Raw genomic sequence first — 14,835 nt, forward strand, 5'->3', positions numbered from 1 at the left:
CCATTGCTTCTCAGTCAGTGCATCTCGTCTTTATGGAAGAAGTCATAGGCCCTTTGAAAAGAGTGTCAATGTCTTTGGGCTTTGTCATACACATGGCATTGAGTTAGTTATCATCAGGAAAGTTATTTTCCCAAATTGTGCTCTGCTTAAATATGGCTAAAATAAACTGCCTGGGGTCAAACTCCTAGTTTGAAACCAAACTGGCTCCTGAGTGTGCGGAGCTGAACTTCTTTCCTCACTCGGATTGACCCTGCCGGCCCTGGTGTTTGCAGCCCCTCCCCACCAGCCCCCAAGGAAAAACTCTGGATGTTGTTCTTCAGAGGCAGAAGGGCCTCCTGCTGGCTTGGGAATCTCCAAATTGACTGTCCAGGGAGCCACCGGTGTCTGACTCCTGGATGCTGGGATTATAAATATATACCATCATGCCTGTTTTTTTTCTTCTTTTTCTCATCTGAACATTATTTATTTATTTGTGTATGTGTTTGTGTGTGTGTACACGCGTGTGTGTACACGTGCCGTAATGGACAAAGGGAGGTCAGAAGACAAACTTGGGTGTTTGTCCTTATCTTCCACCTTGAGACTGGGTCCGTGTTGCTGAAGGCTGTGGACCCCGGCTAACCTACTAGCTTCTGGGATTCTCCTGTCTCCAAGTCCTGTCGTGTTGTAGGAGTACTAGCATTCCAGCGTGTGCTCTTGTGTCTGCCTTTACGTGGGTCCTAGGGACCTGAACTCAGGTCCTCATGCTTACGTAGCAAGCCCCTTACCCTATGAGCTATCACCCCAGTCTAGCTTCTTTTATTAAGATAACAGTTTTCTTGCTTTTATTTAGAGAGTGTGTGTGTATGTGTGTACGTACTTGCATGAATGTGTGTGGAGGTCAGAACAACTTGTTGGAGGTGGTTTTATCTTTCTACCATGTTTGTCCCTGGGATCCAACCTCGGCCATCAAACTTGGAGGCAGGTGTCTTCCTTTATGCACGGAGCCTTCTCACCAGCGTCCAGCTTCTCTATTTCCACTCTCTTTGCAATTTTTCTACTCCTGTTGGCAAAGAACTGAAGTCAGTATGGGTTTAGCTCTCTGCACACACACCTTTATGGGTTGAGACTATGACTTAGTGCCTCATTTCTGTGAGAATACCCTGTTCCTGGTGATGAACACTGAGGACAAAGTTGCTGGAGAAGCATCCACCACGAGGAGCACCGTACTCCCTTGACAACAATAAGCAACAGTTTTCCTTATTTGGCACACCGAAGAATTATTTTTCATTTTTTTCTCTTTTTAGGGATTTGCAGTGACTCTTGCCAAAGCAGTTACCTCTCTGGACCTGCCTGTGGCCATTATTAATTTGAAGGGATACGATCCAGACGACAATCTGATAGGGGAGGTTGGTATCTGCCTTTGTGTTTTTTCTTCAATTAAAACCCCCACATTGGGGCTGCAGAGATGGCTTAGCAGTTAAGAACTCGTGTGGCTCTTGAAGAGGATCCAGTTTGTTTCCCAGCACCCACCTTGGGTGGCTCACAGCTGCCCATCATTCCAGATCTAGGGAATGTGATGCCGTCTTCTAGGCTCTTCAGACACAGCATGTATGTGCACAGGCCCTCACACATTCACACAACTAAAATGAAACTTGAAAATCCAAATCTAATTGATCACTTGTCTCGTGGGGGTTATTAGACTCTCCAGAATAAATTGAATTTTCGTGCTGAGCCATTTCAACTGGAAGCTTTCCCGCTATGACTCAGAAACTTTGATTTATTTGGTTTTGAGTCAAGCTCTTGCCCTGTAGCCCTGGCTTGACCTCAGACCGAGGCAGTCCTGTTGCCTCTGCTGCCCGAGAGTGCTGGGATTCCTGGTGTGCCGCTATGCTCAGCTCCAATACCAGCGTTTAAGAAATGAACTTTAGGGGTTGGAGAGATGGCTCAGAGGTTAAGAGCACTGGCTCCTCTTTCAGAGGATCCGGGTTCAATTCCCAGCACCCACATGGCAGCTCACAACTGTCTGTAACTCCAGTCCCAGGAAATCTGACACCTTCACACCAATAATAATGAAATAAAGTTAAATAAATTATATAAAAAAAGAACCTTAAAAAAAAGAAATGAACTTCACTTAGGTAATTGGTACCTTGTATATAATTATTTTTACAGGTTTATTATATATATATATATATATATATGTATGTATGTATGTATGTTTGTTTGTTTGTTTGTTTTTGAGACAGGGTTTCTCTGTAGCTTTGGAACCTATCCTGGAACTTTCTCTGTAGACCAGGCTGGCCTCCAGCTCACAGAGATCTGCCCCCTCTGCATCCTGAGTGCTGGGATTAAAGGTGTGTGCCACCACCACCTAGCTTATTATTTTTTTTTTTTTGAATATTAGTGTTTGTAAGTGAACCATGTACTTAACCGGTGCCCATGGAGGCCAGAAGAGGGCATTGTTGAATCCCCTATGTAGACAGAGACTGCACTTTTGTTTCCCGGCCTCCCAGACCTGAATAATCACACAGAAATTATATTAATTATTACACTGGCCAATGGCTCAGGCATATTTTTAACTAGCTCTTACATCTTAAATTAACCCACTTCTATTAGTCTATGTATTGCTACATGCCCGTGGCATTACCTCATTTTCTACCCGGTTTATTTCCTTGGCTGCTGGCTGGCTGGTGTCTGCTTGACTGCTCTGACACACTCTCTGTTAAGATTTCCCGTCTGGCTTTATTCTGCTAAGCCATTGGCCAAAACAGCTTTATTCATAACCAATAAAAGCAACACATATACAGAAGGACATCCCACATCACCCTCGAACTGAAGTTATAGCTGGTTTTGTTCCCCCATGTGGGTTTTGGGAGTAGAACTTGGGACCTTGTAAGAGCAGCAGGTGCTCTTAACCACTAAGCCATTTCCATTGTGTCTTGAATATTCTTGTAATCATTCTTAGTTCTATATCCTTCTGACGTAAATACTGTTTTATTTAGATCACTAGTAAAACTGTCTGCGCCTTCCTGGTTGCTACGTACACAGACGGCCGCCCTACTGAGAGTGCCGAGTGGTTCTGCAAGTGGTTGGAGGAAGCGGCTAATGACTTCCGCTTCGGCAAGACTTACCTGAAGGGTCTGAGATACGCAGTGTTTGGCTTGGGAGACTCTGCCTACCAGAGCCACTTCAACAAGGTGGGTGCACGGTGAGCTATAGGACCAGGCCCTTCCTTAACGAAAAGACGAGCAGACAGACAAGGCCTCACCCATGCTACAAACTTTGCTGCTTAAATCGTTATTTTTTCGATTTTACTTTATGTGTATGGGTGTTTGTCTGTCTGGGTATCTGTGTAGTACTGAAAGCATTGGATAGCATGGAGCCAGAATGACAGACAGATGGGAGCTGCCATGTGGGTGCTGGGAATCGAATGTGGGTCCTCTGGAAGAGTAACCAGTCTTTCCAGCCCCAATAATATTTTTTTTTTGTTTTTTGTTTTTTGTTTTTTCAAGACAAGGTTTCTCTGTAGCTTTGGAGCCTGTCCTAGAACTAGCTCTTGTAGACCAAGCTGGCCTCGAACTCACAGAGATCGCCTGCCTCTGCCTCCTGAGTGCTGGGATTAAAGGCGTGCGCCACCACTGCCTGGCTATGAATTATTACATTAATATTATTCTTTTATGGTGATGGAACCTAGGGCCTTGAGCATGCTAAACAAGCACCCTGTTTGAATCATGTTCCCAGTCCCTCACCATGGTGCTCTACCACTGAGCCACGGCCTCAGCCCCTCACTGGGAGATTCTAGGCAGGTGCTCTACCACTCAGCCACACCCCAGCCCCTCACTGGGGGATTCTAGGTAGGTGCTCTACCACTCAGCCACACCCCAGCCCCTCACTGGGGGATTCTAGGTAGGTGCTCTACCACTCAGCCACACCCCAGCCCCTCACTGGGGGATTCTAGGCAGGTGCTTGGGCACTTAGTTCTGTTCCCAGCCAGGATGATTGGGAACTTCCAGTCCTCCTGCCTTCACATCCTCAGTTCTGAGAATACAGATGTGTGTGCCACCACACCTGGTTTGTGCAGTGCTGAGGAGTGACTCCTGGGTCCCCTGTGTCCTAGGCAAGAGCTCTTTCACTGAGGTGTATCCCCGGCCTTTTTATTTTGGGACAGAGTCTCGAACCTGTGATTCCCCCACCTCTGACTCCTAATTAGCTAGGATGACAGGCCCGTGCCACTAGGCCCAGCCTGGAACTTGAGGATCGTTTTGTGGACCTGTGCTGTGCCCCTCAGCAGAAGTTCCTAGGCAGGGCCCTGAGTCACTGGGTTTCTGTAGTGCAGTCTGGGATTTTCAGTCTGTGTGTTTGTGGGTTGCGGCTTTTTCAGTCTCTCTCTTCCCTGAAGGTCGGCACGAATGTTGACAAGTGGCTTTGGATGCTCGGCGCCAAACGGGTGCTCACCCGAGGGGAGGGAGACCGCAACGCAGTTCAGAGCAAACATGGCAGCATCGAGGCTGACTTCACTGCCTGGAAGACCAAGTTCATCTCCCGGTTGCAGGCCCTGCAGAGCGGGGAGAAAACGGCCTGTAGTGGAGACTGCAAGAGAGGGAAGTGCGAATCCTCCCAGCCTGGCTCAGGAGAGATGCGCCCACACCTGCAAGGCGACCTGCATCCCAGGGACGCTGAGGTGTGTGCCTATGTTCCTTTCTTACTCGTGAGTGTGTGTGTGTGTGTGTGTGTGTGTGAGAGAGAGAGAGAGAGAGAGAGAGAGAGAGAGAGAGAGAGAGAGAGAGAGAGACAGAGAGACAGAGAGAGACAGAGAGAGACAGAGACAGAGAGAGAGACAGACAGAGAAACAGAGAGAGAGAGAACGAGCATTTGTGTTTGTTCTCTGTATGTCCCTTGTGTGATTGTGTGAAGATACCTGGCTTTACCTCTGCCCTAATTAGACAATCTGAAGCTCAGGTGCAGCTGTTTCAGAGAGAGCAGCTCGTAACTTTCACCGTGTGCTAGCCATGGACTAGATATGTACTCCTCCCCCTCTTCCCCTTCTTCTCCTCCTTCCCTTCCTCCCCCTTTTCCTTCTTCCCCTCCTCCCCCTCAACCTCTTCCCCTTCTCCTTCTTTCCCTTCTGCTTTTCCTCTTCTTCTCCTGCTCCCCTCCTCTTCTTCCTCTTCTTCCTCTTCTTCCTCTTCTTCCTTTTCTTCATCTTCTTCACCCCATTCCTGTCCCCCTCCTTCCCTTCTTTCCTTCCTCCTTCCCCATTTCTCCCTTACCGTGTTTCCCTTCATCTTTGTTTGACAGGGTCTGGCTTTGTAGCCCAGGCTGGCCTGAAACTTATCACCTAGCTGAAGCTAACCTCAGTTTCCAAGCACTGGACTCGAAGCTCAGGGCACGACACTCATTCTTGTCCCTTTCATTGTTGCGTTGCTGAGTCAGGCAGATTTTTAACATCTTCCTCAGGTCACAAAATGGAAGCTAAGAGGAGTGACGTATGTCTTAGTCTGAGCATGTACCTCCCCGGGTCACATCCTTCCTGACCCCAATGACCGTCACTCACTCTTACTGGAGCAACAGGCCAGCTGGGTTCCCTTGTCTACCCCACCCCCTTAGCCTCTAAACTTTACTTTGATGATTCTTTAGGTGTCCACTTCCTTAGAATTGCCTTCAGGCTGTCCAGTGGCTGTCGTCACAGCTGGGACCTTCTGACTGTCCTCCTGGCCACATCTGTCAGGCTCAACTTTGAGTGCTGGCCCACAGTATCTTTTCCCACTTTTGTTCCAGTCGTTAGGCGAGGCTTAAGTGTCCGAGTAAATGGTCGGCCTAGCCGACTGCTCCAGCCCTCACACCCCCAGCGATGCTGCTGTGTTCATTTCCCTCCATCAGGGTGGTGCAGGGTTTTCTTTTTGATTTTTGGATGCAATCTCCTTCTGAGACTTGCCTCAAACACACAGTCCCCTTGTCTCAGCCTCCCAGGGGCAGCCACTCATGGCCAGAGGCGTTTGTTTTCTCCCAGTGTGTGGTACTGGGGATTGAACCAGGATTGCAGGTCTCGCCAGTGTGTCTCCAGCATGCCATTCCTTACATGTTTTAGACTGGGTCTTACACAGCTGGCCTTGAACCTGACTCATAGCCAAGGAAAGCATTCCTGCCTAGTGAGCTGGGATCATGTGGGGATCCATCCTGATTTCTTTTTCCTTTTTTGGGGGAGGGGTGATAGGGTCTCATCAAGTTGCCCAGGCTAGCCTTGAATTCACTCTTCAGCCCAGGTTGATTATTTCCTGTTTTAGTTTCGTGAATAGTGGGGATTACAGGTGTCTGCCGTTAGGGTTTGGTTTTGTTTTTCCTTTAAAGACGGGGCCTTGCCCTGTGCTCCCAGTTGCCTTGGAACTGAGTGTGTAGCCCAGGTTAGCCTAGACCTTGTCATCTCTTCCCCAACTGCTGAGATTACAGTGATACACCACCATACCTGGCAAAGAATAATTTTTTTAAGACAGTATCTCAGGGTCAGGCATAGTGATGCACACCTTTAATTCAAGCACTCTGGAGGTAGAGGCAGGAGGATCTCTGTGAGTTTGAGGCCAGTCTAGTCTACAGAGCAAGTTACAGGATAGCCAGGGCTACACAGATAAACCCTGTCTCAGAAAAACAAACCAAAAAAAGAAAAAAGAAAGAAAAGATATGATCTCACTATGTGGCCCTTGATGTTCTGGAACTAACTGTGTAGACCAGGGTGGCTTGGAACTCACAGCGCTCCACCTGCCTCTGCCTCCGAGCGCTGGGGTCAGAGGTGTGCCCCACACTCTCCCAGTACTGTTGAGTTGAAACCTCACTCCTTCACCTGACTGACCTCAGCACCTGGTTACCCCTCCGTTTCTCCATCTCGATCCCGCTCTAATGTTTCTTCATTACCAGGCTGTTGCTACACTAGTGTCCTTGGTGCTGAGCATAGGTGTCGAGTGACAGGTGAGTGTGAGCGCCAGGCACCCGCTCTCTTGTCCCCTGGGTTGGGCCAGCATCCTTCTTCCCTGTACTGCTTCTGTCTGCAGTCTGTCTACTCAGGTTTCTTGTGGTCCAGGTAAACATGAGCTAGCGTGCTTTCCTTTCAGGCAATATTTTCAGAATTTGGTTTTTTTTCCCCACATTTTCATATATGTGTGTGGTGTGCATGTGCGTGTATGCTGTGTTTGCATGCCTGTGGGCATATATATGTGTTTGGGTATACATACATGTGTGGATGGATGCACATGTGGATGCCGGAAGTTGGTGTTGGGAACCAGCCTTCATCACTCTTGTGTCATATTTACTGAGGCAGGGTATCTCAATCAAACCCAGAGCTCAGAGAGATAAGCCTGGTCTCTCTAGACAGCCTGCTCTGCATTCCTCCTGCCAGGCTGGAATACAGGGACAGTCAGTGCTCACCCACGATTTACGTAGGTTCTAGGGATCCGAACTCTGGTTCTCACATTTGCACAGCAGGGATTTGAACCACTGAAGGGTTTCCCGCGCCTCTTTCAGCCACTTCGCCTCCAGGATGCCATCTGCCCGCATCTCTTCCCCACCCCACACCTGGCTTCCCAATCTGCTGGTTATTTCCAGTGGCTTCTTGTTGCTGTGTCCACCTCCTATCAACTCAGGTGACTTTCCCCCTCCACCCTTACAGCTGTACTTTCCTAATGTTTGGTCACTTGTCCCATGATGGAGGCAGCCTCCTGTGGCTACTTATTCCAAAAGCTTTAGCCACAGCGTGAGCACTGTATAGACCTGCTCCACTATGTTGCTATAATTGGACTGGAACCTTTCTGGAGAGGAAGGGGGTGTTTCACATTAATTGTATAACCCTAGTGGCTTCCATGAATTGCATTTAACTTTTTTTTGTTCTTTTTTAAAGTTCATTTATTTTTAAAAATGTTATGTGTATGGGTCTTTTGCCTGCCAGAATGTCTGTGCTACACATGCGTGCAGTGCCTGTGGGGAGCTGAAGGGGGCGTGGGATCCCCGAGAAGTAGAGTTCCAGACCATTGTTAGCTACTGTGTAGGTGCTGGGAACCAAACCTAGGTTCTCTTCAAGAGCAGCTAGTGCTTTTCACGGCCGAGCAATCTCTCGAGTCCTCTGCATTCATCTCTTTTTGAAGACAGGTTTTAGACTTTCTGAAGGTCACAGAACTAATTTAATGGCAGTTTTGATTAGTTTTTATGTGGCAATGAAATGAGGTTCTCTGAGAGGCAGTGAATTCATTTCTGTCAGAGATGTGGTTCTGAGTGTAAGTTACAGAGGAGCCCAGGACGGTCTCATGAGCTAAATGCCACCTGCTGCCCATTTTCAAACTGTAATTAAATCGATTACTTTTGAGACAGGGTCTCAGGTAGTTCAGGTGGCATTGATTGACTGATACCTAGTGTGGGTGACCTTGAACGTCTGAGCCTTCTGCCTCCACCTTCAGCGCGCTGGGATGATAGGTGTGCATCCCCATGCCGGATTTGTGTGGTGCTGGGGATGGAGCTCAGGACTTTGTACATGCTGGGCAAACACTCTATCGGTCTGTCCACATCACCAGACTTTTCTTGCAGGGTTTGAGGGTTACAGCTGTGCTCGTTCCCTCTGTGTTGATGCAGGGGAGTGGCAGATATAGCTGAGGCTGGGGTTGCTTTTCGTGCTGGAAATATTCGCTCTTGGCCCTTCCACAGCAGGAAATTAAGTTACTCCTCTGTATTGGCTGCAGAGGCAAGTCACGGGCACATCGCACGTCACAAGATACTTTCTGAGCCGTGGGATTTCCAGGCTGTTCCGGTGTTGGTGAACTTCACCACATACACTAAAAGGAACGGAGAGGGCTGTGATCTTACGGGCAATATTGACTCCTGGGGCCACTGCCATATATGTATGTGTGTGTGTGTGTGTGTGTATGTATAAATATACATGGCCTGTTGTTGAATGACATTTTTTTAAAACTTTATTTAACTTTATTTCATCCGCATTGGTATAATGATGTCAGATTCTCTTGAATTGGAGCTACAGACAGCTGCAAGCTGCCATGTGGGTGCTGGGAATTGAACCCAGGTCCTCTGGAGGAGCAGTTAACCACTGAGCCATCTCACTAGCCCCCCTGGATGACATTTTTTTGTGACACATTTTGTCATCTAGAAGCAAACAAGTCTCTACGCCCCCCTCCCCAAAATATTTCTTTGTGTGTGTGTGTGCATGCTACATGTGTGCTCCTACACGTATGCACACATGCCGAAACACGTGTGTGGAAGTCGGATGATACCTGGTAGAAGTGTGTTTTCTCCGCCCAGGCTCTCCGGCTTTGTGGCAGGCACCCTCAGTCACTATGCCATCCTGTGGCCCCATCTTCTCTGCTCTCAGTGCTGACAGTGACCTGGCCTCAAGTCCTACGTGAAGGGCTGTCATATTGATGTACCCCACAGCCCCTGCTCCCACCTTCTCCCTGGAGGTGTCTTCCTTGAGCATCATCCCTTCTGTTTTCACATGGGAGGTTTGCTGAGCTCTCAGCTTTTGTCACTCTGAGTTTTTTCAAGGCTTATTTTTGTTGATGGGTGCCTGCAAGTAGGTATGTGCACCATGTGGATGCAGTGTCCATGGAGGCCAGAAGAGGGCATCAGGTATCCTAGAACCAACGAAAGAGACAGTTGTGAGCCACCATGTGGGTGCTGGTAACTGAGCCTGGGTCCTCTGCAAAGCAGTCAGTGCCCTTAACCACTGAGCCATCTCTTCAGACTCACTCTGTCATGCCTTTTCACAGGGATGACCCTGAGGCCAAAGATCTAGGGTGGTTTATACTTTTAAAAATTAATATTGTAAAGGGGGAGCCAACAAGATGCCTCAGCAGGTAAAGGCACTTGCCAGCAAACTTGATGACCAGAGTTCCATCCCTGAACCCATATAGAGGAAAGAAAGAATGGATTTCACTAGCATACCATGGTACTTGTGTGTGTGCGCATGCGCGCGCGCGCACACACACACACACACACACACACACACACACACACACACAAAATAATGTAAAAAGAAACAGGAAATAAAAGTCATACAAAACACAGTAAAGATGACTTTCGGTGTGGTTCAGTGGCAGAGCACCTGCTCAGTATTGTGAAAGGCCGGGGTGTGCATCCAGCATACCCTGCAACACAAAGTCATCCAAATACAATAAAACAGTCAGGGCCCCTGTGGAAGAAGAAGTGAGGGATCGGCTTCGTGTGGGGTTCTGAAGCTCTTGCCTTGCAGGAGGAGGAGCCCTGTGAGAGCAGCAGTGAGGAGGAGTCGGGGATCCAGGACTATCAGAGCCTCAATTCCGTGGTTGATGTCGAGGACCTGGGCAACATCGTGAGCCCCATGAAGAAGGAAAAGGTACTGCTTGGGGGAGCTGCAGTTGGACCCTGTGGTCCAGTTGCCTCTCAGGTTCTGTCACAGACCCGTTCTGGTTTGCAGGGGATGAACTTTGAACATTAAAAATAGCATTTATTTCGTGTGTGTGTGTGTGTGTGTGTGTGTGTGTGTGTGTGTGTGTATGTATGTATGTGTTTTGTGTGTTACATGTGTATTGGGGCACACATGCCCTAGCTAGAGGGCAGCTGGTTCAGGATGGCATTCAGGGCTGTGGAGGCTGACCATCCTCAAGGATTCTTTCTTTTCTTTTCTTTGGTTTTTCAAGACAAGGTTTCTCTGGGTAGCAACAGCCCTGGCTGTCCTGGAACTCGCTTTGTAGACCATGCTGGACTCAAACTCACTAAGATCCACCTTCCTCTGCCTCCCAAGTGCTGGGATCAAAGTGTGCGCCACCACTGCCCGACTGGGAGGATTCTTTATCGCTAAGATTTCAGATGGAGCAGACTCAGTGCTGCGTGCATGTCATCACAGCCTCTTGAGTCCTCTCTGGTCCTGAGTCCCAGGGTCTTCTGTAACTCAGGTGGCCTCAAACTCTCCATGCAGCTGAGGATGACTTTGATCTCCTGTCTTGTGTGATTTTGGGGTACTTAAGCAGGACCCAGGGCTTCCTGAGTCCTACCCCAGCCTCTTTCTGACATTTGTTCTTTCGGTCTTTTCCCCAAATCAGTCAAACTGTGTACAGTGGAGGTAATTTTTGGCATTTGACTAAAAATTTGATTTTATTTATTGAAACAGCCTTAAAATAGAAAAATGAAGCTGCAGATTTAGATAGAATCCTGAAATTTCTACCTGACTAAGCCTTCTTTAAAGCTTTGCCTATGAGGTTAGGATGACACACTTCTTTGCTTTTCACCTAGTGGCCAGTAGAGGTCGCCAGAGAATGTAGGACTGAAAACTTAATGCTGTTGGCCCCTGAAGCTGTCAGTGTATAGTATTTTAGCTTTCTCATAAAAATCATCAGATGGGGGGGGGTCTGTGTGTGTTTTTCATCTTTAGTAAGACCTGAAAATAAGTCACCATTTTTTCTTCATATGTGTGTGTGTTTACATGTTTATATTTAATTTATTGTGTTGCTGTGGGTTGGGGGCTCCTGTGTATGTTGTACTGTGATATTGAATTGCAGCCTGAACACATCCCTTCTTTTTGCCTTTTTGTTGTTGTTGTTACTGTTTCTTTGAGAGAGTCAGATGTAGCCCAGGCTGGCCTTAGCCTTGGTGTTGCTAAGGAGCTTTGATTGTTGCCAGTTCTGGATTTTCCTTTCTCAATTCAACACAGAGAGAAAAGACCCCCCAGGAGGAGAAAGCTGGCGTCAGGAGGAGCTCAGAGAGGAATGAAGACAGCGAAGGAAGAGCCATGATAACGCCTGCCCTCAGAGAGGCCCTGACTAAGCAAGGTGACCATCTGCCGGGACTGGGACCTTACTGCTCTCCGGTACCCAGGACAGGAAGCATGGGCCAGGGTTGTTAAGGGGACAAAGAGAAAGTCTCTTGCTGGTTAGTGTGTCAGTTGGGTCACAGCCTGTGTAATTTGGATCTTAGGGCTCTGGGAATTGAGAAAAACAATAACGGAGGAAACTAAGTTTCAGATGCTTAGTCTGTGTGGCCCGTGTTCATGCGACTCTGTTCATCTGGTTCGTGCTCATGTGGCCCGGGTTCAAGTGACTGTGTTCATGGGACCTGTGCTCATCTGGTCATTGCTCATGGGACCTGTGCTCATCTGGTCATTGCTCATGGGACCTGTGCTCATCTGGTCATTGCTCATGGGACCTGTGCTCATCTGGTCATTGCTCATGGGACCCGTGTTCATGTGGTCTGTGTTTCTGGGTCTGTATGAGATAGAGCCTCGGGGAAGCAGGACTGCCTGGGAGAGACCTCAGAGCAGGAAGTAGATCGTTTGGAAACAGGAAAGAGCTACACCCCTGTCAGGTTTCTCCACTGTCTGGGTTTCAGGGAGAGAACTCAGGCTTGGCAGCAAATGCCTTTATCTACTGAGCCGTCTTGCCGGCCTCACCCAAAGGACTCCTGAGTCAGTACCACAGAGATCCCTGCACAAGCATGATTACTATAGTCCTGTCGCCAAAGGGCTGCAGTTGCCAGCTAGCTGAGACGTGGATGGAGCCTGACTAGGGGTCAGCGGATGAACAGGGAAAGAAATTGTTCATATATATTGTTGACTCTTAAAGAAGAATGAAATTATATGTCTGTAATGTCTGTAGAAAAGTTGACAGTTGAGATCATTATAGTAAGCGGGGCTCAGAAAGACAGCGACATTTTCCTCTCGTATGTGTGGACTTTACATTTTATATGGATATACAAAGTCATTTATGTGAGCCTTTGGGGGACATTTCTCATTCAAACTGCCACGTGTTCTCTGTAGTTGTTGAGACCAGTATGTTCTTGGGCAGGCCCTAGTCAGCTTTAACTGTCAACTTGATACCACCTAAAGTCACCTAAGAAGAAAGTCATTGCCCAGATTGGGTTGGACTCAAACTTGAGGATGACCTTGAACTCCTTGCCGGATGCTGACTACAGTCGTGCTCACCGTGGGGAGATTTTAGCCGTTTCTCATGGTAGTCAGGCTGGTGGCTCACAGCCCACCACCTCGACACTTTACGGAGGGCTGGGGCTACTCAGTGAGACCTGGTCACAAGTCAGACTGTAGGAACCAACAAAAGAAAGCACTCTCACCTCGGCAAATGAAACTGCTTTCTGCAGCAGCGCTGTTGACTGCTGTAAAGAAAAGTCACCTCTTGTCGTGAGACTCTGTGTTCACTTCTCTTTCTGTTCCTGGATTCCATGTAGGGTACCAGTTGATTGGCAGCCACTCTGGTGTGAAGCTTTGCAGATGGACAAAGGTATTTATTGGTTTTATTACAATATCACTGCTATTTTCTGCAACTTATTTTTTATTTCTATTTATTTTGTGCATATGTATGTGCACACATCGGATCAGAGTGCATCTTACAGGAGCTGGTTCTCCCCTTCACCCTGTAGGCTCTGGGACTGGACTCAGGTCGTGAGCTTTGGCAGCAGGGCCTCTACTCTCTGAACCGAGTCACTGACTCCCCGTGCCCTGTCAGCAGCGTTGATGAGCTGTGCTTTACCTGCAGCATAACTCCCTCATTCTAGCGTATCCACAGGGTATCCTAGCGTACGATACCCATCGCCCTCACCACAGTCTAACTCCCTCATTCTAGTGTATCCACAGGGTATCCTAGCGCACCACATCCATCACCCTCACCACAGTCTAACTGTAGGGTGTTCTTACTTCTGAAGGAAAGGTCGCACCCTCCAGCAGTTTCTATTCTTGAGTCTCCCTCAGCTCCCGTGAAGCATTCATCTGCCTTTTGTCTCTACATTAAGTGGCTGGTTAGATATTTCAGATGACTGGAATTGTATGTGTGGCCCTTCGTGCATGCTTTCTGTCACTCAGTGTGCTGTTTCTGTGGCCCATCCTTGAGTACCCGAGGGCACTGTGTGTCACACCCTGTCTATGCATTGAGCAGCTGGTGGGCACTCACTCAGGTCACTTGTGTGCTTTGGATGTTGAGAGTGTGCTGCAGGGGGCGTCGCTCCGTGTGCAGGACTTTGTGTGGTGTGCACACTTCCAGGTGTCATTGTTGGATCACAGTAACTAAAACATTTTTTCTTTCAGTGAACTTTCTATTTTTCAAAGTGGTTCTACCATTTTATGTTCCTACCAGCAGTGTAAGGAGGGACCTCTCCCTTACGACTCTCCGCAGTCCCACGAGCCCTTTCTCAGGGTCTGTCTCTGTAACCCAGGCTGGTCTCAAATTCATGATTCTCTTGCCTCAGCCTATTGATTTATTTATTTACTTTTGAGACAGGGTCATATGTAGCCCAGGCTGACCTCAAACTCTTTATGTAGCTGAGAATGGCCTTGAACTCCTGATTCTCCTTCCTCTACCACCCAAATACTGGAAGTACATACCTGGTTTGTCTCGTGCTAGGGCTCGAACCCAGGGCCTCCTAAGCACTGGGTAAATGCTGAGTAAGCATTCTACCCGCTGATCCACACCCTGAAGAGACTATTTTTTTTCCTTTTCCTTCTTCCTTAAGGTACAAATATTCTGTGAGATTTTTCCTCTGATCCTTTCTGGTTTTCCACTACCTTTGGTGACGGCGTGCTCAGGCCCGCGCATTAGTTAATGAGTCCCACATGTTGCGTTCCCCACTTTTCGTTTTTCCAGTCCAGTGATTTTCGGTCATGTCAGACTCGGTGCCTTCTGTGCACGGCCAGCAATGTGCAGCGCCCCTCTTGCCACTGCTAAATTCAATTTTCAGATAGTAGACCACAAGCATAATTTTGAAAATTGGCGTTTCATCCAGTCTGTAATGAAATGAAAGAGGAAGCACTTTATGTTAAATATGTATTTCCGTGCAAAAACGCTGTGATGCTCCAGCGCATGGCTTGGTGGGGGGCCAGCTGCTGAATCT

The 14,835-nt window shown here is 48.0% G+C and overlaps 1 protein-coding gene across 1 annotated transcript in view; it reads left to right on the forward strand.

Annotated features, from left to right (window-relative positions):
* The window catches only part of LOC119825386 (S-adenosyl-L-methionine-dependent tRNA 4-demethylwyosine synthase TYW1), a 79,695-nt gene that overhangs the window by 6,866 nt on the left and 57,994 nt on the right, over positions 1 to 14,835 (forward strand). Inside the window, exons 4-9 of the mRNA XM_038346232.2 lie at positions 1,284 to 1,385; positions 2,979 to 3,173; positions 4,376 to 4,657; positions 10,217 to 10,339; positions 11,654 to 11,771; positions 13,180 to 13,232. Of these exons, the coding sequence (XP_038202160.1) occupies positions 1,284 to 1,385; positions 2,979 to 3,173; positions 4,376 to 4,657; positions 10,217 to 10,339; positions 11,654 to 11,771; positions 13,180 to 13,232 (873 nt within the window). The remainder of the gene's footprint in view (positions 1 to 1,283; positions 1,386 to 2,978; positions 3,174 to 4,375; positions 4,658 to 10,216; positions 10,340 to 11,653; positions 11,772 to 13,179; positions 13,233 to 14,835) is intronic.

Source organism: Arvicola amphibius, chromosome 10 (genome assembly GCF_903992535.2).
Source record: "Arvicola amphibius chromosome 10, mArvAmp1.2, whole genome shotgun sequence".
In the NCBI taxonomy this organism is placed as follows: Eukaryota; Metazoa; Chordata; class Mammalia; order Rodentia; family Cricetidae; genus Arvicola; species Arvicola amphibius.